At 38.2% G+C, this 26,842-nt stretch overlaps 1 protein-coding gene across 1 annotated transcript in view; it reads left to right on the top strand.

Annotated features, from left to right (window-relative positions):
* Nucleotides 1-358: 358 nt before the first annotated feature.
* The window catches only part of LOC149016017 (caffeic acid 3-O-methyltransferase-like), a 95,557-nt gene continuing 69,073 nt past the window's right edge, over nucleotides 359-26,842 (top strand). Inside the window, 2 exon segments of the mRNA XM_089156651.1 lie at nucleotides 359-512; nucleotides 5,275-5,280. Coding sequence (XP_089012777.1) covers nucleotides 359-512; nucleotides 5,275-5,280 — 160 coding nt within the window.

Here is a 26,842-nt window from a genome sequence, read left to right as displayed (position 1 = left end):
AAATATTAGTGTCTAATGTCAGTCGAACTCATCCATGAAAGGTTTAATTTGTGGCTCTTGGACATTTCTTCACCAACTCTAGGTGAATTAAATGATTTTGATATCATTTTTCTTCCATAAAACCAAATTATTTTCAAACTTTCAATAGTCATTAATTGCGACTCCCAAAGGAAATAAAAGGATAAAGGCCTTATACAAAACAAAAATCGATGTCATCTTCACATGAATAAAGATCAACTCTTATTCATGTTCATATCTCAGCGGTGAAACTTATCCAACTATTACATGGAATAAAACCAGCAGACCAATTGAGCTTACAACAAAGCTTGAACGCTTCCCTGTGAGTGACAAAAGCAATATGACCAGTTCAGAATCCCCAGCCAAGAACTCTACTGAAGAGGAAGATTGCTTATTTGCAATGAAAATTGCAAATTCTTCGGTCCTACCCATGGTACTAAGAGCTGCAATTGAGCTTGATCTACTAGAGATCATAGACAAGGTTGGGGCTGCAGGTAACTTCCTCTCCCCGTTACAGATTGCTTCTCATCTAATTCCCACCCAAAACCCAGATGCTCCTGTCATGATCGATCGGATACTTCGCCTTCTCTCGAGTTTCTCCGTCTTATCATGTTCTCTGGTCACTGAAGAGAATGGTCAAGTCGCAAGATTGTATAGCTTAGCACCGGTGAGCAAGTTCCTTGTAAGCAATCAACGAGAAGTTTCATTATCTCCCTTTGCATTCATGTTACAAGAAAAGGCCTTACATTGAAAGTTGGTTAGTATTTATTATTCTTCTACTCATGATAAGGGTGAGCAGCAACTGACTTTAAATGGCCCTTCCCATTGAATTGTTGAATTGGGTTGTTATGATTCTGTAGGGACCACGTAAAAGATGCAGTTCTCGAAGGAGGAACTCCATTTCAGAAGGCCCATGGGATGCCCGTTTTTAGTTATCTTGCCAAAGATCCTATATTTAATAAGGTCGTCAACACAGCTATGTACAATGCCAGTATGATTACTACGAAGAAGCTCCTAGAGACTTATAAAGGGTTTGAGGGACTAAAAGATAACAGAGAAATACCTAAATAATTCTCTTGAGAAGAATGGGATGCGCGAAAATGGAGAGAATTTAGTAGAAATAGTTGAGAATCCCAGGCAGGAGAGCAGCTGATATAGAATAAATAAATAGCCCAAAGCAGTTTGGATGGGCTAAGGTCGAATAGAAACAGGTCGAACCAATTCGGATACACCCAGGTCGAACAGACCAAGTCAAGGTCGTTTATACAAGCGTAAAGGCAGGATAATATGATAATTCCTAGTAGATTGATAACCAAAGACCAAGTATTCAACTGGGACTCAATAACTCATAGTTGGGTAAGACTCAATCACAGAAATTCGTATTACAATCCAAGTCATGTTGTAGTTCGAGACGAACTCATACTTAGAAAACCTATATATAGGTAAGGGATCAAGAGAGGAAGGTACGCTGAATAGAACTATCACTATTCGTATTCTTATTGTTCATTACTTTCTTGTCTTCCTTAGTTGGATTCCTAACTAGATCGTCGAAGGTGAAAACTCGACCTCCACGGTCGAGCTCATTCTTGCAGATTCATCCGACTGAAGAGACGAACAGGTAAGGGATTGTGCAGCAACAACAGCAATCATTGTTGTGGGAAACATAGAGGGTTTGCGAGTGAGATGAGAGAAAAAGAGCTGCATGTGAAACGAGGTTTCTTTTTCACTTCTTTGAGACAACAACAAAAAAAACTACTAGAATCATTGGATTTTCAATGATGAACTCCTTGCTTGATGAACACAGGTGAAAGAGTTTTTAGTGAAGCCGATAGAGAATGAACAGAAGAAGAAGAAAGAGACGTTACCGCCAACGAGAATTGACACGTGGTGATATTAAGTTAAACTTAACTAACCTATAAATAATATGAGGAAAAATAGGAATTTTATTGGAATTTTATGAATATTTAGAGCCGTTTAGCTAACCTATTAACACGTCCATTCAACTACACTTTAGCCTAAATTATTATTGAACCTCTATTTTTTTTTTCTTTTGTTGATAAATACCTCTATTATTTTCATATCAACCTAATTTAACATTGGGTAAAAGAGGAACAAAAATTTACCAAAAAAAAAAAAAAAGAAGGAACAAAGCATTCTACCAAAAAAAAAAAAGAGGAACAAAGTTACTATAATAATTTAACATCATAAAGATATTTTGATCATTTTATATTAAAATTTGTTTTAAAAATTTATTAAATTGTTGGCTAGACATAATTTATGCCACATAGACAATAAGGTTCTTGGTTCATTTTAAGTGGGACATTTTACCAAAAAAAAAAAAAGTGGGACAAACGTAAATAACTAAAGAAGATTTATTTAAAAAAGAAAAAACAAAATTATCCCTTGAGACTTGAGAGTGCTTCCTTTTTATTGTTTTTTGGGTAATAAGTGCTTCTTATCTCATAGGTAGGAATTGCAACTATAAATAATAAATAAATAAATAACAAAACAAAAAAAAAAAAAAAAAAACAAAAAAAACAGAAAAAAACAAAATTAGGAATTACAATCGACTATATAGCCTTTAGAGAAACTATATTCGAAGTCCGTGAATTAAAAAGGTTATCAATGAATTTTCTTAGATTGATTTCTCTTCAATTTTATCAGTTTCAATGGGGAAATGAGTACTGAATCCAGAACTTTTAAGTTGAATACACCTTGAATTTCACAATGACTTTACAAGAGTTTTTTTTTTTTCCCCTTAAGTAGGAAAGGATTAATATATTTAGTGTGACCCATCAAGGAATCAAAATTACAAGGGTAATTTTCATATGGACCCCCGAGGATTGGTCTATGTCATTTCTAGTCCAAAAAAATTGAGACTTTGCATATGCTTCCCTTGTACTATAGAAAAAGTCAATTTAAGAACAAATTATCGTTTCTATGACCAATTTGTCTTTTTTTTTTTTTTTTGAGAAATTTCATTTGGACCCCCGAGATTCGGTTTATGTCATTTTTAGTCAAAAAAAGTTTAGACTTTGCATTTGTCTCCCTATACTATAGAAAAGGTCAATTTAAGGATAAATTATTATTTTTATGACCAATTTGCCCTTATTATTTTTTTTATAATTTAAATATTTTACATATACATCGTACCTAACATGAAACTTGTGACTCCCTTTTTAGTCAAAAAATAAGGTTTAAGCTAAGGGCTACTTGAGTGATTTTAACATATAAATGTATTTTGGTCATATTTTAAAATTTATTTGAATTTTAAGACATTTCTATAATTTTTGAACTAAAAGGGGAGTCACGAGTTCCATGATAGGTAGGATATATATGTAAAAAAATTAAATTAAAAAAAGAATAAAGGCAAATTGGTCATAAAAGTGATAATTTGTCTTTAAATTGACATTTTCTATAGTATAGGGGAGGCAAATGCAAAGTTCCAGTTTTTTTGGATTAAAAATGACATAAACCAAACATAAGGGGTCCAGATGAAATTTGCCTAAAAAAAAGAATAATGACAAATTGGTCATAGAAATGATAATTTGTCCTTAAATTGACTTTTTCTATAGTACAAGGAAGGCATATGCGAAGTCTCAATTTTTTTGACTAAAAATGACATAAACCAAATCTCAGGGGGTCCTTATGAAAATTACCCAAATTACAAAGATCTTGAAATCATTGATGGGAATTTGGTCCAAAAAAGTCTGATAATACGAACACAGCCTCCCTAGCAAGGGAATGCACTATATCAGCTAAAGTGATTATGTTAAGTGACCTGCATGCTCCACTACAAGTCTTCTTGGAGAATAGAGAGGCATTTCTTGCCTTCTAGAGATTCCAACAGGTATAAGCTATTTGCCATGTAGCTTGAACAGCTTCTTCTCCGAAGGTAAAGCCTGCTTCTAGTGTTGAATAGATAGAACCAGTGAAGGGTCCTGGGGAGGTATAAAATTGAGGGATGATGCAAACCAAACAACTCTTCATGATTTGATCCTGCTTAGGCTTCAAGGAAGGAATTATTGGGAAAATATGTCCTCCTCATGAATATAGCCCATTGAGACTTGAGGTTCCTCGACAACTTCCAAGCTAGTTTGCAAAGTAGTGCTTAATTGTAAAGATACGGGTCTCTAAAACCAAGGCCTCCTCTATCTTAGGCTTTGTATAGTCTTAGTCCATGAGACCCACAGGATTTTCCTCCTGCCCCTAGAAGAACCAAATGGGATTATTCTTAATTTTGTCATGATGAGAAGCTGGTAGAGTTTGAAGTGTGATGCTGCAAAATTGTAAATGGTCAGATTTTTTTTTTGGGGGGTGGGGAGGTGGGGGAGGTGGGTGCCTCCATGAGGGATGTTGACGATTTAAGGTAGCCACCCACGAAATCTAGGAGCTGTGTTGGGTCTAAAAGTTATAGAGTTTTTTTGTTGATTCACTGGTTGGTCACTTGCATCACAATAGAGCTAATACATGCTTTAATGTTCTGCGGCACTTCATTAAGAGTGATTTATGAGAAGATAAACGTATCGTCTGCAAATCGGAGATGTGAGATGGATTGAGTAGTTATATTCATTACTTAGATCCCTTGAATGATGTCTTCCAGTTGTGTTGCTTTGGGGATTGAGCTAAGGGCTTCTGCACATATGACTAATTAAGATGGTAGAGGATGATATATCGATGGAGGATCCCCTTGCCTTATATACAACCTTTGAAGGTTCCACCTCCCCTCCTACTGCACCACTGATCAGCACTTGATACTTGTCAGATTGACCCAGAGAGTAGGACATGACCAGATTGACCCAGAGAGTATTAAAACCGAGTTCCAACAATACTGCTACAAATGGCGACTCTATCAGATCATATGCTTTAAGCATATTGATATTCAACGCCATTATTCATTACTCATTACTCTACTCCTTCCCTTTTTTTTCTTTGCTTAATATAGTGAAGACATTCATGTGCCATTAAAACACTATTAGAGATACTTCTATTGGGTACAATGGGTGGGGATAATGATTCTATCAAGGTCCTTCTATTGGTTATTTTGACTGATACATTACATAGGTTTATTGGCCTAAAACTGTCTACAATGTTGGGTTATAACTTTTAAGGCCTTAGGTATTAAGCGTGGTGAGGTTTTGTTGAAAATGCTAGACATACTACTAGCTTGAAGAAAAAATCAATTACAAACTTACTTACATCACTTTCCACCCAGATCCCATTATTTATGATAGAATGTTGCTAGAAAGCCATCAGGTCCTGGTGCCATGAGAGTAGACTTCAGCATCTCATTGTCTTAATCACTTTCAGGTCAATGGTTAAAAGGACTACGTGGAGGGCATCTTCATTTTTTTTTTCCGGTACAAAAGACGAGGTTAAACAATCCAAAGGAACAAACAGAAAACTTAACTTAAACAAGACTCTCTATCCACCATGAGAATTCCTTCTAACCCAGCTGGAGGATCTGGGAAGAAAGCCCATGGGTCTAAGGGACAAAGTTGCACCCTAGACATCCAATCAACATCTTCATTTACTCCTTCACTAATGTAGATTCTCATAGCTTACTGCAACCCATTTAGTTTCTTCTTGTATATAGTTTTTAGCTTCTTCCTCAGATTTTGCAATTTGGTCTTCTTGAGGTTCTTTGTGTGTGACAACAATATATATAAGCGATTTCGTCCAACATGTCGTCCAACATGTGAAGGTGGAGAGACGAATTTTGGGAGAAGAAAGAAAATTTGGTATGATGCTAGGTTGAGGTTTTCCATGGTGGCTTCCAAATATCGATGAAGTTCGCCTGTTTGCTACCTGGCAAACTGGCGAAATCTCTCCAAAAATTTCAGCGAGATTTTCAAAAATCGCTAGATTTCGGTGGTATTTTTTGTCATTTTGAGCCCAAATTTGGTGTCTACCCTAATTTGATACCAATATTTGATAAATTTGAATTATTTCTTGTAAATTTTTTCATTTAAATTTTCCTTTCTAGCCACATTTAACATGTTACCTTCTGAGGCCTAAATCATTCGGACATAATTGGAATGATTACCCGTTCACCTTGAAGATTCTATTACAAACTCCCTTCATAATTTAAATTGTTTCCATAAATTATTTCATGTATATACTCTTCCCTAACCACATTTGGCACATTGACTTTTGAGGCCTAAATCACTAGAATATAATTGGTAAGATTGCTCATTAATCTTGAAGATTTTTTTTTTTTTTTTTGGTAGTGAGAATACGGGGTCAAAACAAGACCCAAAAAGAACAAAAAAGATACTACACTGGCTTAGGCAGCAGATCTGCCCTAAGTAACTCCTTCAGATCTACAGAAGGGTCTTGAATAATCAACGAATTACTATCCAACGGAATGACCATTCTTGAGCACCAATCAGCAGCTTTATTTCCTTCCCTACCCACATGGGTAAATCGAACATGTCCATGCGAGTGGTAGCTTTTCCGGATAGCGGAAATTATGTCACCATATTTTCCATGAAAACTCCCATTTGGCTCCAAATGAGATATAGCTTGCAATGAATTTGATTCCACTTGGACTGCCACGCCCCTAGATTAAGTGACATGTGAAGCCCTTCTTTTATCGCCATCAGTGCCTCCAGCACATCACTACAAATAACATTCTTAGAGAAGCCTCCTCTAAAATTGCCATCATGATCTCTTATTAGTTATTACTCCTCCCAATTGGGCAAAATTGTTCTTATTGTAGAAGGAAGCATCCGTATTACATTTGAACCAACCCTCTCGTGGTCTACACCAACTTTCTTTTTTATCATTTGAAGATTGAAATCTCAACGGAGCTTGGCATGACACCCATGCTTCTTTTACTGTGTTATAGAAATCTTCAATAACCACCTGTCCATTTCCTGGCCTAATAAAATCAGGATCATGGTGATCTTTATTTCTCCAAAACCACAAGAAATAGAGAACACAAACAAAATTCTCGGACCAATCCAATGCCCATCTGGATGCATCACCATAAGTGTTAAGAACGTACCATTGTTTCATGCAGCAACCAAAGAAACAATCCCTGTTCATAGGAGCCACAAGCTGAAGCCAAATACCCTTGGCGAAAGAACAATCTCTAAATATATGTAAATTATCTTCAATTTCAGTTTGGCAAAAGTCACAACGATCCTCGTCTTGTAAGTGCAGGTATTTCATACGAGCCTTGGTTAACAGTCTGTCTCGACTTGCTAACCAGAAAAAAGAGCATAATCTTGAAGGCAGCTTGAATTTCCAGCACCTGTCCCAGAATGTTGAACTATAAATATCTTGTTGAGTCCCCTCTTCAGTAGCAAGAGCTTCATATGCAGATTTAATTGAAAATCTTCCATCAGATGAAAGTTTCCAGATGTATCTATCCTTTACTGCTTCTTCTGATGGTGGCAAACACTCTTGGATTTTCTGACTTATGTCATTCGGTAGCCAGTCATCAAGGTTTGGGGGCCATGTTCCTCCAAACCTGCTATACATCAAACTAATACTTGTCCATACCATGAAATCAGGGATAGTATTGAATGCCTTATCTTCAAGAATGTAATTAGGATCCAGCCAACAGTCCTTCCAAAATAAAGCTTGTTTCCCATCACCCAAAACTACTTTACAATGATAGCGTACAGTGGGAGCCTCTCTTGAGATCGCCTTCCATAGTGGTGAGTCAATAGCTGAAAATTTGAGAGGGTGGGATCTCCTTCCTGTGCCATATTTCTCATTCAAAATGGTTGCCCACATTGAATCTTGTTGAAGGTACCCCCATGCTAATTTCATAATAAAAGCTCGATTCATTTTGTGAAGACTTTTGAAACCTAAACCGCCGTTCTTCTTCGCTTGACACTTGCCCTTCCAACTTACTAAATGGATTTTCCTATGCTGTGAACTATCTCCCCAAACAAAGGATCTTGTAGCTTTCTCAATCTCACTAAGTACACCCTTGGGTAAACTCATCGATTGCATAGTGTAGTATGGAGTCGCCTGCAAAACATATTTGGCCAAAACAATTCAGCCCTGCTAATGACAAAGAGTTTACTTTCCATGATGATAACCAATTCTTTACTTTGGAAATAATATAATGGTAATTTCCTTTTTTGATTCTGCCATTCCATATTGGTACACCTAGATAGCGTCCGATATCTTCTGTTATCGAAAAGCCACTAGTGCTAGCAATATTCCTTCTTAATTGTCCTTCTACATTTTTTGAGAAGTAGAGGCAAGTTTTTTCCATACTTACTTGGCTTCCTGAAGCACTGCAGAATTTATTCAAGCAATCTTTAATATTACCAATTTGCTCCATAGATGCCTCAGCAAAAAGAACTACATCATCCACAAACATGAGGTGGGAAATCCCTTTACCATCTTTACGGAATTTGAAGGGGATCCATCTTCCTGCATCAACATAATCTTGGATAATATGCGTCAATCTTTCCATACATAAAACAAACAAATAAGGAGATAGCGGATCTCCTTGGAGGATCCCCCTTGAGGGTTGGAAGAATTCTGTCAGTTCACCATTCTAGAGAGTATTCAATTTAGAAGTTGTCACACACATCATAATAACTTGAATGAGATTCTGGGGTACTCCGACCAATGTTAGAGACTCAGCAATAAAATCTCACCGAATTCTATCATAGGCTTTTTCCATATCAATTTTGATGGCCATATATTTGATGTTTCTGCTACTACTTCTCATTGAGTGAAAAATTTCTTGGGCTATAATGATATTCTCCTGGATGTAGCGCCTTGGCACAAAGCTAACCTGATTTGGGGATACTAGACTTGGCATGAATTCCTTCAGCCTATTAGTAATGACTTTTGTTAAGATTTTAAAGCTAACATTGCATAAAGAAATAGGCCTGAACTGAGTGATTTTCTCAGGATTCTCTACTTTAGGAATTAAAGTAATGAAAGTTTCATTAAGCTTACTATCCATTCTTCCTGCAAAAGCATCTTTAATGGTATTGCAGACAACTTTTCCAGTAATAGCCCAAGTCTTCTGATAGAAAGCAGCTTGAAATCCATCTGGTCTAGGAGCCTTCCGGGGGCCCATTTGTTGGATAGTCTTGTAAATCTCATCGTCAGAAACATTCGAGCCTAACATAGCAAGCCAGTCTGCATCCAGGATTGGGTGGCTATGATTAGAAGAGACAGGGATTACCTCTTGAGTGTTTGTAGAAAAAAGGTTTTTGAAATAATCTATGACATGTTGTTTAAGCAAATTTGGCTCATGAACCCAATCTCCATCACTGTTTCTAAGTCCCTCGATCCTATTTCTTCGCCTTCGAACAACCGTAGAAATATGAAAATACTTAGTATTCCTGTCTCCTTGGATAATCCAATTTTTTCGAGATTTTTGTGCCCACATAATCTCCTCTCTACAGAGGATTCTCTCAAGATCAGTCCGAAGCTCTTTTTCAAGTCTTATTAGGAAAGGGTTTGGCAATCTTGAATTTAGTTTTTTCTGAATACCTCCCAAATGAGCATTAAGTATACGCTTCTCTCTGTCTAATCTGCCAAATGAATTCTTATTCCATTCCTTCAAATTATCTTGCAAATAATCAAGAGCTTCTGATAAACTGGAACTCTCGCTCCACCCCTTCCGAACCACTTCTTCAAATTGGTCATGTGTAAGCCACATAGCTCACATGCGAAAAGGACGATATCGCCTAGGACCCTTACTAGGATGGATGTCAATCAATAAAGGATGATGATCTGATTTAATTCTAGGAAGTACCTTCACCAAAGCATCCGGATACCAGAGTCTCCAATCCATTGTACACAAACCGCGATCAAGCCGCCTGAATACACGTCTAAAGCCTCTCCACTTTGGACCACGCCAGGTGAATTTTGGTCCTGAGAAGCCCAAATCAACGAGGCTACAACAGTTCAAGTTCTCTCTAAAGAAAGAACATCTTCTCATAGACACAGGAGCTCCACCTCTAGTCTCTGATGAGTCCAGAATGTCATTAAAATCACCTGCAATAAGAGTTGGTGTCTGAGATGTGCTTAAAAAAGTGTGGATGTCCTCCCACCCTTGACGACGCTCAGACTTGATGGGACTAGCATACATAGCTGCTAACTTCCACTGTTTACTATTACTTTGATCAAAAACATCCATAATCAGAAATTGACTGTGACGTTGACGTAAGGACACTTGAAACTACTCATTATATAATATAAACCAAATTCCTCTAGACATCCCAACAGCATCACTCTTGAAGCTCAATGCCCCTCTGAGTTTTTTAATGACTCCATCCACTCTAGAACCACTAATTCGAGGTTCCATGATAATCACACAATCTGGATTATATATTTTTTTATAAAAATTCAGCGTGGTAACAAATGTTTTACTACCAGCTCCCCTGCAATTCCAAACAAAAATCTTCATAGGAAACTTGAAGAAATTAACAATCATCATCCATATGCTCATCACTCCCATAGGGGTGATTTAATTCTTTATTAGAAAACTCATCTCCTCCAAAAGTATCTCTATTAATTATATCATCAGGAGGTTTTCCCAATTCACCTCTCAGAGACAATTGTTCCACCTCCATTTGATTGTTCGTAGCAGGGTTTACCATTATATTCCATTGCAAATTAGGATTCAAATTCTCCTTTGCCCCTAATTTGTCTTGCGAACTCATTATTTGAACACTTTCTTGGGATGCTTTATTTTGGATAGAGTTCTACACACAATGGATCTCCTGGGAAAGTGTTTGATTTTTGCCTCGTATCTATCCCAATTTGTTTTCCTGTAAGTTGTGCACTTCTTGACAATCTCCTATGCTAATCGGTTTGTGACAGTGAGCATTCTCCCTTGGACTTTGATCTCTTTGTGGAGACCTTTCTCTTGACACAACTTTAATCGTCTCCGGAACTCTAGAGACATCAGAGTTGGTTTGGGACTCAACGACCATCTCATTAGGCTCATCCGTCATTAATGCGGCAAATCTAGATCCCGTTGTTGATCCAACTGCTCCATTCCCAACATGGGTTGGATTGGAATTTCCCCTTCCCTGATCTCTGTTTCCGGTTCCAAATTCATTGCCACTAACTCTTTGATTATCCTTTCTGAATTTCGTCTTTTGAGCATGCATCCAAGGACCGTAAGTGTCATCTGGAGCCAAAACACCCTTCTCTTTTTCCTTCAACTTAGTTAATCTTGCAGCCACCTCTTCCTGCACAACCTCTGATTCAACATTCACTACCTGTTGCACCATTGAACATTGCTCCTTTTGGTGTCCAAATTTCCCACAAGAATAACATAACAAATGCATAGACTCGTAAAGAATCTGATGTATCCGTTTATTCAACCTAAATTTTGATAATAATGGTTTAGTAATATCTACTTCAACACATACTCTGGCATACTTACCTCTCAAAGGTTGCTTTGTAGTGGCATCAACTTTGATGACTTTCCCTACTCGACTTCCCAATCTGTGGAGGAAACGAGTATCAAAATATTCAATTGCCACACTTGGGAATCTCACCCATACTATCAATTTTTTCAGTATCTCTTCCTCTGCTTTAAAACACGATTCCCACCTCCTTACAGATAGATAGTGATCAGAAATTATCCATGGCCCATCTGTAAGAACTCTCTGGTAATCCTCCTGTAAACTGAACTTTGCAATGTAAAAAGCATTACCTATGTCAATCAAATCTAGGGCACCACTTGGTTTCCATAGCACATTGATTCTTCCTAATAAGGTTCTGTAACTAACAGTTTTCCCTACTAACTTAATAATCAAAGAAAGTTCCAAAGGTTTCCGAATTCTAACCTTTTCTTCCTTTGTCAGGGTGATGGTAGGGCAAAAATTCTCCTCTCCCTCAAGCAAAAACGAATCTTCCTCATCATCAGATTCCCATTCAGATGAGACGGTAGCAAGGAAATCCTCTCGATTCAAATCTTCTGTATCCTCCATAGTATCGTCTTTCCCATGTAACAATTGGTTCCCTAACAACGATTGAGCATAGGATTTTTTCAAGGAAATATTTGTTGAGTTCAACTCTCCAGCTCCTCTCTTAACCTTTTTATTACTCCGGCGAAGTTGATCGAGTTCTTCCACCGACGAAATGTCTCCTCCGCCTCCAGCCATCGGTTCTGCAAACCCTATTTCGCCTCCCGCCCGATGCAAAGATTTTGGTTGGCTGAACAAAGTAATAGAATATGATAAATTAATTATACTTTGATTCGGTTCTTCCTCAGGGTTGCCAACGTGTGTTGAAGAGAAACTAAGCAATGTCTGGTTCTCACTTCTCAATATCGATGAACTCGACGAAAACCCAAGTAGAATTTATCGAAACTTGGAAAGGTCTGTTTCTGAAAATCGATTTGTTGCCACGGCTTTAAACAATTGAGCGACGCTTCTCTTCAGTGCTTCAATGCTTCAAGCTATGCGTGCTGCTATTCTTTATCGCCAACCCTGCCAAAAAGCTTCGACTCGGAAAAAGAGATGATAGGAAACCCTTGGTCCTATTTTTTCTCAAACCCAACAATTGCCAGAATCCTAATCTTGAAGATTTTGCTATAACATATCTTCATAATCTGAATTATTTCCAGAAATTATTCTATGTAGATTCTCCTTCCTAATCATATTTAGCACATTACATTTTGAGTCTTGAATCATTGAGATAGAATTGATAAGATTGTCCATTGATCATAAAGATTCTGCTGTAAAATCGCAAGAGAAATCGTCTAAAAATTGCAAGAAATCGGCAAAATATCTATATTTTGTCGATATATCGTGAAAATTCAGCGAGAAATAACAAGATATCTCCAATTTTTCAGCGATATCTCACAGATCGAGTTTAGGTCTCGATTTTAGTTTGCCATGAACCGAAATTCAACGAGTTTGGCCGAATTTCGCCGAATAACTTTCCTTGGTGGCTCCTTGAGTAATAGAGAGTTGTTAACAAAAAGGATGATGATGAGGCTTGGTTATTAGACCAACCTATAGCTGATAAATTAAGATTTAATTATCAAACTAACAAATTATATTAGACTTAATGGTGGATAAAACTTTTTCATTCAATATGGTTTTAAAAGCCCACACAAAGGAAAATTAAAGGGAGCATTAATTTTCTCAATTAATGCAAATTAATTATTTTACCTAAATAAGAGTTTGTAAATCTATACAAATCAAACTAGATGAATTGCAACTGGCTGAATGGCCAAAGATCACCACCTTAAAGGCCTAAACATGTTGGACCAATCTTAGCAACTCGAGTTGCCCCCTTTGCTACGGACTCCAAGGAAATATATTTTTGGTATTTATCATTGATTGTTTAGTTAAGGAAATATATTTTTAGTATTAGCCATTGATTGCTCTTATTAAGGAAAGCATTTTATAAAAGATGTTTTAAGTATTTACCATTGATTGCTTCTATTAAGGAAAGCATACATGCTTATTAATTTAGGAATGTGAGATTTGTAAAATATATTTAGATATTTAAAGTTAGTAGAATACTTAGACTGTTACTTACCCAAAAGAAACAAAGCGATAACTATAACTTACCAAAACAAAAGGAATATAATTTTAAAATTTAAAATATAATTTTAATTGAATTAAATCAACATAGGGTTAGCTTGGGTTGGGCTGGGTTAGCCTGAGGGCTAAATCCAAACCTGACCTGAATCTGTCAGAGTTGATTATTTAGTAACCCAAGCACACCTTTTGGTTGAAAAAACTAAGTTGAGATCCAACCGGGCACGGGGCTAGTTGTGTCCGGATCAACAGAATTTTATTGACACCCTTAATTATCAGTTATAAACATGAATAGAAATCTTTCTTACATAATGCGTAAGCCTTTTCAAGCTCACCACTTTACCCTACTTGATTTAAGCAACTTAAGTGGATCTCAAGATTTTCCTTTTTTGGTAGATGGATTTCATGATTTTCCCCAAAAGAAATGCAGATTTCATGATAATAAATCGAGCCTAAAAAATGAATAATAAACAAATTACCCTACCTATAAATATAACCTGCCCCTCTCTTAATCCTGCACCAAATAACCCAAAAGAAATTAATTGCAGGTCTTTACACTCGCAAAATTAACTCAAAGCAATGGAAAGAGGATCTGTCAAACTAACGATGTTACTTGTTTTCTTGCTTACTACTTCAGGTCTCAAGCCACTCTTTCACATGTTCATTCCCACACACAAAATTATATATTTCATAATTTTGCTTGGGAAATAATGAATTAATATGACTACATATTTTCTTTTGCAAGTAGATTTGTTATCAAATGTACATGCAACTCGAGTACCAAATCCATTCTCAGATGCACATGGAGATGGAGGAGTTACAAAGGCGCTCGAGGCTGATGTGCTAAGGATTTGTGATCCTCTAAGATGTCTAGACCCTGGCTGTCGTGGTAACAAATGCGGTTGTTCCTGTTCACCCGCCGGATCAGGTTTCAAACCACTTTTTCGCATGCTCTTTGGCACACACAAAACTCTATATTTCATAATTTTGCTTTGCAAATAATGAATTAGTAGGACATATACATCTTTTTTGCGAGTAGGTTTATTACATGCAACTCAAGTAACAAGTCTATTCTCAGATGTGCATGGAGATGAAGGAGTGACAAAGGCACCTGAGGTTGATGTGCTTCAAATTTGTGATCCTTCGAAATGCCTAGACCCTTATTGTCGTGGTAATAGATGCGGCTGTACTTGCCCACCCACCAAATCAGGTTTTAGACCACTCTTTTACATGCTCTTTCTCACACATAGAACTCTATATCAAATCAAGTTTTAGACCACTCTTTCACATTCTCTTTCTCACACACAGAACACAGAACTCTATATTTCATAATTTTGCTTAGCAAATAATGAATTAATAAGAGTAATTGTCAAGTAGAAGTTACCAATAGATCAATGTTCGAAGGATTGAAGAAAAGATTGGATCCATCAAAAGGCAGATGGTTAAAAGAACTACCTAAAATTCTTTGGTCTTACGGAACTACTGCAGAACAACCACCGGCAAATCCCAATTTCGACTAGCTTATGGAGTCGAAGCTCGGATTCCTGTGGATGTTAAGGTTGGATCTATCAGAGAAGAAGAATTCAATGAAGCAGCAAACATTGAAGGAATGAGGGCAAACATAGATTTCATTGAAGAAATCAGGGATAAAGCTTAGTATCGTTTGGAAGAATATCAAAGACGCATTGCAACATATTACAATACGATGGTTAAACCACAACAATACCTCCCTGGAGATCTAGTCCTCCGAAAATCATCTGCTTCTGACCTGACAAATCAAGGAAAGTTAGCTCCAAACTAGGAAGGACCATACATAGTAATACAACAGGTCGCACCGAGAGCATACAAGCTTCGAGATCCAGAAACCGAGCAGCTCATACCTCGAACTTGGAACTCGAATAACTTAAGGAAATACTATCAATAGAATAGTATCAAGTCCTCAAAAAAAAATTTCGCGTGATAATTTTAGTTTGATGTCAAGTCTCAGTCATTACTTGTTTTCCACCTCTAAAATTTTAAGAGGTCCTATTTGATGAATAATAATTTTTGAAGTTTTTCTTTTTACTTTAAGAGTATCATTATAGCTCAAGTAAAAACTGAGCTACAATGCTCGAGGGGGGGGGGGGTAGAAAATGACCCAAATTCTAAAAGACCTAAGTTCCTTAGGCACAAAAAGACCTAAATTTCTTAGGCGCAAAATGACCTAAATTTCTTAGGCACTAAAAGACCTAAGTTCCTTAGGCACTAAAAGACCTAAGTTCATTGGGCACTAAAAGACCTAAATTTCTTAGGCACCAAAAGACCTAAGTCCCTTAGGCACCAAAAGACCTAAAATTTCTTAGGCATCAAGAACCGCCAAACTATGGTTGGAGAAGGACGACCTACTATGGTCGGTAAGGAATAATTCAAAGGACCTAAGTCCCTTAGGCACTAAAAGACCTAAAATTTCTTATGCATCAAGAACCGACAAACTATGGTCAAATAAGGACAACCTACTTTGGTCGGTAAGGAATGATTCAAAACCGAAACTCAAGGTAACCAAGGAACCTTGAAAAACTCAAAGTCTCAAGAGCAAAAAAAAAGGACAAACATGCATCAAATGTCTTGCATAAATAAATAAAGACCAAAAAGGTCGTACATACATATCAAAAAGACCTTAAGAGAATAAGGTCTCAAAAAAGAAAAATAATCAAGTCTCAACAAACAGGGGTTACAACAAACTAAGCTAGGATTTACTCTTCGGATTTTTTCAGGTCTGACTTGCTCTTCAAAGGGGAGGTGTCCGAACTTCCAGCCTCTTGCAATGGATCCCAATTAGAATCTAGAAATCCGGCCACTTCAACCCCTTGAGGCTTGGGAAATCTTGGTCGATCAGCACACCAGCAAGGATGAGGAATTTTGAGGTCGTCATAGATATCAGGATCGATCAAGTCTTGGAATCTCTCCAGGTCCAAATCCTTGAAAGCTCCAATAATACCTTGATAAGCATGACGCCGAGCATAGATATATCCTGGCGCAGCTACCTTAGCCATGAACTTCCTACAGCTGGCTGTCTTGACCCATCTCTTTATAACCTCAAAGCGAAGCTTGTTGGGAATATCTTTGAAAACACAAGGAGCTTTCTCCTCAACCGCCTTCATCAACTTCGCAACCTGGTGGTCCGAGCTCTCTAACTTGGCTTGCAGACTGGAAATCTCTGCATCCTTATCGACCAAGGATCCTTCTGCTTCTTCCAAACTAGTTTCAAGAGACGACTTGGCGAGCAACAAGGCTTCGTTATTCCCTCTCACTGCAGCTAACTCTCCCAGTAGTTCGGCCTCCCGAGCAACCAAAGAAGTGTTACTAGATTTCAGAGCTAATAGTTCAGTCTCTAATTCTTTGTTGCGTTGTTCGGTCTCTTGAAGAGAAAAATAATCCTTTCTAGCAGAATCAATACTTTGACCCAGAGATTGGATCAAGGCACAGGCCATCCTGCAAATAAAGGATTAAAAAGTTTTATAAATAAAACAAAGGAAATATATTTCCAAAATAGAAGAAAACAAATACATACCTCACAGTAATACTGTGGGCATGCAAACGACCAAATCCATGAAGATAGGTCAGGTTGGATGGAAGGATGGCTCCCCTCAACCAATCATTGGCAACATGGGACATAGAATGAGGTTCGCCCTTGAACACCGACGAGCTAGCATCCAGCGACCAGTCTGGTCGGAGAACATTGGTCGGTCTAGGGACCCTCTCTTCTGAATCCGGGGTGTCATCAAAAGAAACATCCTCACCGAAAGAAGGATGAGGTTCAGAATCTGAAGCTTTCTCCAAGCCAACACTCAAACTAGCCACCTTCTTTGATGGTCGAGGAGGGAGGTCGGAAGGTTTTTCCTACCTAACGCGAGAAACTTTCCCCTTTGAAGAGGAGGCAGTACCAGCCGGTGCTTTGTCCGACTTGGTCGAATGTTGTTCCTTCACTTGCAGCATAGTAGATGCAACATCTTCAAAATCTTTGTCATCGAGCACCATTGCATCATTTTTCCGAGTAAGATAACTTGGGAAATAATAAAGTGATGAAGAATAGGATAAACAAAAGAAAAGACACATCTTACTAGTCAAGAACCCCCAGTGATGGAGGATATTTGGATATTCCGGACAATATCCATTAACAGCAAATAAGTTCCGATCTTTGGTAGGGATCATCCGAATACGATCCCGGGCTTCCTGTTCGAAACGAGCAAGAGGAGGAATGGCATTTGAATCCTCCCTAGGCTTTTTGGGCCACAAGGTCGGGAAACTAGGGGGAGAAGGAGGACAAACAAAGAAATACCTAGACCTCCAACCCTTGGTATTGGTGGGAAGAGTACCTTTCCCTACAAAATTTCCCTCCCAACAAGACTGAAGAGCAGTTCTTTTGGAAAGATAAAACCAACGACTCTGTTCTTGTTTTTTGTACAGAAAAAACTGAAGAAACAAATTCAATGACGGCACCACACCTACCTCATCCTGTTTACAGAAACCCCAAAAGCAGATAATATTACGCCAGCTATTGGGTGCTAACATCCCCGGGCACATCCCAAAACGATTCAGAGTATCTGAAAAGATAGAGTGCATAGGAAGTCTAAAGCCACTCACAAAGGCATCTTCGTACACTGCAAACTCACCAGGCGAAGGTCGGTGAGCCCGTTCATAAAGAGATGGGATTCTAAGTACAAAGCTATTAGGAATAGCGTACCGAGCTCGAATAACCCCTAAATTGTCTTCATTAGCTCGGAAGGATAAAAACTGGGACCCGAAGTACTAGGGTTGAAATCTATATGTTTGGAAGTCCTAGGACGACTTCTCTCAAGAGCTAAAGCTGATGGAGAAAGGCTCCTTAGCCACCGTCTGCTGTTCGTACCAAACCGATTACGAATACTTAAGAAAGTCAACTCAGCATCACTAAGAAAGTTTGGACGAGCTCCAGGAGACAAGGTTGGATTCACAGAGGTATCACTCTTCGTATCACTATACCTAGAAGAAGGAACCCTACTACCCCCACTATCAGAAGAGGGCTGACTAGTAGAGGACCTATGGGGTTTAGAAGCTACGGACTTATGACCCATGTTCGAAGAAAAGAATTAAAGACACCATTACGAAACCAGAAGAAAAAACTAGCAGAGCCAAGAAAAAGAAAAATGCAAAATGAACTCAGAATATAGCATGAAATAAAAAACGAAGCAGAAAAAAATGATCGGGAGGAAAAAATGATCGGGATGAAAAATGAACTTACTGGCGACAAGAGATCAACAAAGAGAGCTTCAACAAAGACGGGAGGAAAAGTTCTTCCTAGCATCACTATTTGCCTCTTTCACAAACAGAAATGGTAGGCAGCAGAAATGAAAGAAAAGAGAAGAAGATGGGTTTCTATACTTCTCAAAATATCCTAATCTAAGGGATAAAATAGGAAGACTACAGGACTTCTAAAAAAGATCTTGATCTAACGCCTTCCAAAAACACCCCCATCTGACGATCCAAAGAGAACTGATATCTTATATCCTCTAAAAGATTCTAATCTAGAGGTTAAGATAAAGAGACAAAAACAGTTGGAATTCAAGCGTTTTTAAAATTCGAAAAATCATAATGAAGTGCCAATGTATGGCCACGCGTCAGTAAAGTAACCTCCTTAGAAAACGTGCGCCGTCGTTTCCAGTTCTTATGGCGCAGCATCATCTCCAATGATGTCAGCAAAATAAATATAAGATTTTTCAAGCATAAAAGACTCAAGTCCTGATGGTCAGAAGATCAAGCTTCATAAAGCATATTCGGTCATAAAGTCTTCAAAATTCGAGCAATAGGAAGTTCGGACTTCAAAGACTGGGGGGCTTATGATATAGAATAATAAAATAGCCCAAACCAGTTCGGATGGGCTAAGGTCGAATAGAACCAAGTCGAACCAGTTCGGATACACCCAGGGTCGACAGACCAAGTCAAGGTTGGTTATACAAGTGTAAAGGCAGGATAATATGATAAATCCTAGTAGATTGATAACCAAAGACCAAGTATTCAACCGGGACTCAATAACTCATAGTTGGGTAAGACTCAATCACTGAAATTCTTATTATAGTCCTAGTCATGTTGTAGTTCGAGACGAAACTCATACTTAGAAAACCTATACATAGGTAAGGGATCACAAGATCGGAAGGTACGCTGAATAGAACAATCACTATTCGTATTCTTATTGTTCATTTCTTTCTTGTCTTCCTTAGTCGGATTCCTAACTAGATTGTCGGAGGTGAAAACTTGACCTCCACGGTCGAGCTCATTCTTGCAAGTTCATCCAGCTGAAGAGACGAACAAGATTGTGCAGCAACAGCAGCAATCATTGTCGTGAGAAACATAGAGGGTTTGCGAGTGAGATGAGAGAAAAAGAGGTTCACGTGAAATGAGGTTTCTTTTTCACTTCTTTGAGATGACAACAAAAAAAACTACTGGAATCATTGGATTTTCAATGATGAACTCCTTGCTTGATGAGCACAGGTGAAAGGGTTTTTAGTGAAGTCGATAGAGAAGGAACATAAGAAGAAGAAAGAGACGTTACCACCAACAAGAATTGACACGTGATGATATTAAGTTAAATTTAACTAACCTATAAATAATAGGAGAAAAAATAGGAATTTTATTGGACGATTTAGATTTAGTTTAACAAATTGGACGATAAATATTTAGAGACGTTTAGCTAACATATTCACACGTCCATTCAGCTACACTTTAGACTAAATTATTAATGAACCTCTATTTTTTTCTTTTGTTGATAAATACCTTTATTTTTTTCATATCAGCCTTAATTTAACATTGGGTAAAGGAGGAACAAAGCATTCTACCAAAAAAAAACAAAAAAAAGGAACAAAGTTACTATATTAATTTAACATCATAAAGATATTTTGGTCATTTTATATTAAAATCTATTTTAAAAAATTGTTAAATTGTTGGCTAGACATAATTTATGCCATATAGACAATAAGGTTCTTGGTTCATTTTAAGTGGGACATTTTACCAAAAAGAAAAAAAAAAAAAAAAGTGGAACAAACGTAAATAACTAAAGAAGATTTATTTAAAAAAGAAAAAACAAAATTATCCCTTGAGAATGCTTCCTTTTTATTGATTTTTGGGTAATAAGTGCTTCTTATCTCATAGGTAGGAATTGCAATTAAAAATAAAAAAAAATAAAAAAACAAAATTAGGAATTACAATCGACTATGTAGCCTTTGGAGAAACTATATTCGAAGTCCGTGAATTAAAAAGGTTATCAATCAATTTTCTTAGATTGATTTCTCTTCAATTTTGTCAGTTTCAATGGGGAAATGAGTACTGAATCCAGAACTTTTTTTTTTTTCCCCTTAAGTAGGAAAGGATTAATATATTTTGTGTGACCCATGCAAGGAATCAAAATTACAAGGGTAGTATGGACCCCCCTGAGGTTTGGTCTATGTATTCTAGTCCAAAAAAATTGAGACTTTGCAAATGCCTCCCTTGTACTATAAAAAAAAAAATCAATTTGAGGACAAATTATCGTTTCTATGACCAATTTGCCCTTATTCCTTTTTTTTTGGCAAATTTCATTTGGACCCCCTGAGGTTTGGTTTATATCATTTTAGTCCAACAAAGTTTAGACTTTGCATTTGCCTCCCCTATATTATAGAAAATGTCAATTTAAGGATAAGTTTTTACTTTTATGACCAATTTGCCCTTATTCTTTTTATAATATAAATTTTTTACATATACATCCTACCTAACATGAAACTTGTGATTCCCTTTTTAGTCCAAAATAAGGTTTAAGCTAAGGGCTACTTGAGTGATTTTAACATATAAAGGTATTTTGGTCATATTTTAAAATTTATTTAAATTTTAAGACATTTCTATAATTTTTTAACTAAAAGGGGAGTCACGAGTTTCATGGCAGATAGGATATATATGAAAAAAATTTAAATTAAAAAAAAAAGAATAAGGGCAAATTGGTCATAAAAGTGATAATTTGTCTTTAAATTGACATTTTCTATAGTATAGGGGAGGCAAATGCAAAGTCTCGGTTTTTTTGGACTAAAAATGACATAAACCAAACCTCAGGGGTTCAAATGAAATTTGCCTTTAAAAAAAGAATAAGGGCAAATTGATAATAGAATTGATAATTTGTCCTTAAATTGACTTTTTCTATAATACAAGGGAGGCATATACAACGTCTCAATTTTTTTGGACTAAAAAAATGACATAGACCAAATCTCAGTGGGTCCATATGAAAATTACCCAAATTACAAAGATCTTGAAATCATTGATGGGAATTTGGCAAAAAAAGTCCGATAATACGAACACAGCCTCCCTAGCAAGGGAATGCACTATATCAGCTAAAGTGATTATGTTAACTGACCTGCATGCTCCACTACAAGTCTTGGAGAATAGAGAGTCATTTCTTGCCTTCTTGAGATTCTAACAGGTACAAGCTATTTGACATGTAGCTTGAACAGCTTCTTCTCCGAAGGTAAAGCCTGCTTCAAGTGTTGAATAGATAGAACCAGTGAAGGGTCCTGCGGAGGTATAAAATTGAGGGATGATGCAAACCAAACAACTCTTCATGATTTGTTCCTGCTGGGGCTTCAAGGAAGGAATTATTGGGAGAAAAAATTCCTCTTCATGAATATATCTTTGTTAATGGTATAAATGGTCATTACATATATTCCGGTCTAAAACGAGTCTTGAACGGTCTAACCACTTAATTCTGATGGGAGTGGTTCCACCAGGTATCTATGGTAGGACCGACCACGTATCCAAGAGAGCCCGGTCAAGACGAACTTCTAATGTCCATCAACTTTGAAGAAAGATAAGGCAGGTAAAGAACTCTATATAGAGTTACTTTTTTATCACAACTCTTCTTGGAGTTATATTCAGAGTCTAACTCTGATATCTAATGTTATATAAACACCTCAGGTAAACACTAGGAGGTAGGTATTCATATTCTGTGTGATCAATTACTTGAATTCTCTATTGAGTAGTTGAGATCATATCATTGGTACTGACTTGCTCGTCGGAGACGTACCTCGACCTCCCAAGGTCGACCTCGTATTTTGTAGGTTCGTGACAGGGAAGGATGAGCGAGATTCCGTATCAACAATTGGCGCCGTCCGTGGGAATTGCATCGAAAAGTCATGGGACGACCAAGATCGAAGATCGTGATCGAGAAGGAGGTTGGGGATGATGTTTCAAAGGGAGATCCTCCACCTAAATTTCCGGAAAACCCCGACCAAGGGGAGAAAAATCCCGAACAGGTGGAGAAAGACCCCGAACAGGAGGAGAAAAAATCCGAACACTCGCAGCAAGGCACATTGGCAAATCAGGTGGAGGTACTCCAGAAGGGACAAATAGAGCTTCGAAAGGAGATATCCTCCCTGAATGAACTAATCAGGATGGCCATGTGTCATGTAATTGCCCCGACAGTAGAACCTAAAGAAACTCAGAAAGTACGGGAAAGAAGCAAGAGTAACCTCTTGATCATTCCCGATCAAACGCCTCGACCATCTCTAGAAAACGGACAAAAGTTAAAGGAGAAGGTAGGCGAGAAGTCCCAGGCATCTGAGAAAGAAACTCCAAGTAAGGATCCTCTGATCGATGAAGATAACGACCGAGGTAGTAGCAACAATCCGCTCAAAGAACCAAAAGACAAAAGAAGCGAGCCCGGACCGAGCAAGCGAGAGGAGTGCATGAGCAAACAAATCAAAGAATTAGACGAGAAGCTAAAGAAGTTAAAGGACCCAAACAAAGATGAGCTATATGCTTTTCTAAAAGAGGATCCTTTCATCCAAGCTATCTTTGAGGCAAAAATACCAAAAAGCTTCGAATGCCCTACTTTTACGTTGTTCAACGGATCGCGATGTCCAAAACATCACATCACTCGTTACAAGTCGACCATGTCAATCTATAAGCATAGCGAAGCAGCCATGTGCCAAAGTTTCGCTGCCTCTCTAATCGGTTCAGCATTGGATTGGTTCTTGGCGCTACCAAGTGGCTCGATTAAGAGTTTCGATCAATTAGGTTGAGTGTTCGTATTACGCTTCCAAAGCGGGGTTGGAATGAAGAAAAAAGAGGATACTTTGTTTGCTATAAAACAAGGTCGGACGGAGTCTATACAAGATTTTCTTCAAAGATTCAACAACCTTACCATGCAAATTGAAAGCATGGACGAAAAAATTGCTTTCCATGCGTTGTACCAAGGAATTACTCATGAAGGATTGCTAGAGCGACTACTTCTGGATATGCTGAAAACATATGCAAAACTGAACGAAAGATGCCATAAACAAGTGGAAATTTTGGAAACCCTAGAGTTTCGAAAGAGAGAGCCTAAGGCCGAAAGAAGGAACAATCGTGAACGAGCACCTCCGACCAGGATGCTAGGGATAAGCTCGACCAGGAATGGTCGAGCAGAACCCCCAAAAAATCTAGAGATCAGTAGTCTCCCACATCCCCGCAGTTCCTCTGACATCAATTCTATCCCCAATACCTTTCGCAAGGTGGGGAATAGACTTGGTAGGGAAATTACCTAAAGCGTCGGGAGGTAGAGAATACTTGGTAGTGGCTGTAGACTATTTTACAAAGTGGGTAGAAGCTGAACCCCTTGCAACTATCAATACCGAGCAGATGAAGCGCTTTATCAAGCGTAACATATCCTACAGATATGGAGTTCCAAAAATATTAGTAACTGACCATGGAAAATAATTCGAGAATGCAACATTCTCAACATTCTGCAAAGAACAAGGGATCGAGCATAGATTTTCTTTAGTGGCATATCCCCAAAGTAACGGCCAGGACAAAGTTACTAATAGAACCATGCTCGACGGGCTCAAGAAGAGACTCGACCAGCTCAAACGGAGATGGGTAGATGAGCTACCAAGTGTATTGTGGTCGTACCAAATAACTCCCAGGACGACCACTGGAGAATCACCATTCCAACTGGCATATGGAGCAGAGGCTAGAGTCCCAATAGAAATCCAAATTGGATCACTTCGGGAAATAGAATTCAAAGAAGAGGCAAACATCAAAGGAATACGAACCAATCTGGATTTGATTGACGAGGTAAGAGACAAAGCCCAATTCCAACTCAAAGAATATCAGCGAAGGATAGCGACATATTATAATGCCAAGGTTCGAAATGAACAATACCTGCCCGGTGAACTGGTGTTTCGCCAAACAGCTACTTCAGATCCAACCAATTAAGGGAAATTATCCCCAAATTAGGAAGGACCATACATAGTCATACGACAAGTCGCCCCCGGAGCATATCATTTACAAGATCCGGAAACAAGTGACAAGATCCCTCGATCATAGAATTCAAACAATCTCCGGAAATACTATCAATAAGAATAGTATTTGAGAAAGTCGCGAACACAACAAGTTTTGTTTTTTACTTCAGTCTTGCTATTTATTTCAGTGTGTAGGCAACATGGGAGATTCATAATCCCAAGGATTCGGATTGCTTTTTATATATGAATAAAGACATTGGTACAAATTACTACTCAACTTCAACAAGATGCTCAGAAAAGACTTGAAACTCTCAAGAGGAAAAGACCTAGGCAAAAAAGACCTGAGATTCTTAGGAAGGCCCTACGAATCTTAAGGCATAAAAGACCTAAGATACAATTTAGGCAGAAAAGACCTAAAATCAATAGGCAATAAAGACCTAACACTCATTAGGCACGAAGAACTTCAAAAATCATACCAAGTTATCATGCCCGGGAGGTAGGGGTTATGAATGAGCAGTTGTTGACGAACAGCTACTTAGTCCATGATCGAACAAACCCTACTATACCGAACAGCATGGCTCGGAATGATACAAAGGCATGCCATGAACGAACAATCAAGCTCTACCGAACAAATGAAAATAATTCATTATCAGTATCGAGCAAGAAAACTTGTTCAAAATAAAGAGTATCATTACAAAACCTTACCAAAACATTGCTTTAAAGTTAACACCAGTAATAAAATGGTTTACATATCAAATGACCGACCAAAAAGAAAAGGGACTACACGGGCGGTACATCAGACGAGCACTTCTGAGCGGCGCTCGCGTCGTGCAAAAGTCCCTGGACGGTAGCCATGGCTTCTGTGTTAGTTGAAGAACCGGCATCATCTTCCTCCTCAGGGACCGGTTCCCAATCGGAGTTTAGAAAATCCCGGACATCCACCTTCTTCGGCAAAGAAAAAGGTTTTTTGCCTACCGCCCATGAAGGACGGGGAAGCTTCAAGTCATCAAATATGCCAGGATCAATAAATCTTTGCAAAGGGTCAAGATTAATTTCCGGGAACTTGTCAACAATGTTCGAGTAAGCATCCCACCGACCATACTTGAAGCCGGGAGCTGCCACCTTGGCGACAAAATCCATATATCCTTTCGTACGAACCCAACGATGAATCACATCATGCTTTAAGTCGTCGGTAAGGTTCTCAAAGGAAGCATGACAAGTTTGAGAAAGTTGGTCGGACAGATCTCTTCTACATTGATCTTTTTCCTCTTTGTCTTGCTCGAGCTCCGCAAAAGAAACATCTTTAGCCTCCAAAGATTGCTTAAGCCTTACATTCTTGAGCTCAAGATCGGCTATCCTCTCCTCGGCAGACTTCACACGAGTGTCGGAGATTGTTTTCTCTTCTTTCAAGCTAACATTCTCCGCAACTAGGAGGTCGAACCGACCACTCATATCCTTGATCTTTGATCAAGAGGATGGATGGTTGACTGGTCTCTCCGAGCAGTCTCCAAATTGCCTCCCCAAGCTTGGGTCAAGGCACATACCAATCTGCCAAGAGACAAAAATGATTATAAATGATTAAAGTAAAGAAATGTTTGGAAATGACAATCTTTTAAAGCTTATACCTAGTCATAATATCTTGAGTCCGATATGGACCAAGAGTCTGAAGAAATTGCTGATCGGTAGGCAGCAAGGCTCCGGGCAACCAGGCTTTGGCAACTTCGGTACCATCCACCTTATTATTTAACACATACGAGCTTAGCGGCTGATCAGGAAGCTGAGTGCTCGGCGATTCTGTGGAAGGTGATGGAGTAGCATTCATGCTTACTCCCGAACCAGCAATAAAAGACATTGACTCCTGTTTCTTGCTCGGTCGTGGAGGTAAGTCAGATACTCCAATTGACCTCTTTGGAGCTGAAAGGGAAAGTGTTTGTTTCTTCTTATCGGACCGAGCACGATCAGGCTTAGTAGGTATTCTGGCTTCCACCTCTTCCATATCTTCATCAGCTGATCGGGAACAGGCTGCTCGACTAAGCAGCACTAAAGCAAAAACGAACAGGTCAATCCCAATCA

The sequence above is a fragment of the Hakea prostrata genome, chromosome 5, assembly GCF_041222555.1.
Source record: "Hakea prostrata isolate BN-2017 chromosome 5, UWA_Hpros_2, whole genome shotgun sequence".
NCBI lineage: Eukaryota > Viridiplantae > Streptophyta > Magnoliopsida > Proteales > Proteaceae > Hakea > Hakea prostrata.
Note: the sequence above shows the minus strand (reverse complement) of the source record. Positions and strands in the feature narration are given on the sequence as shown.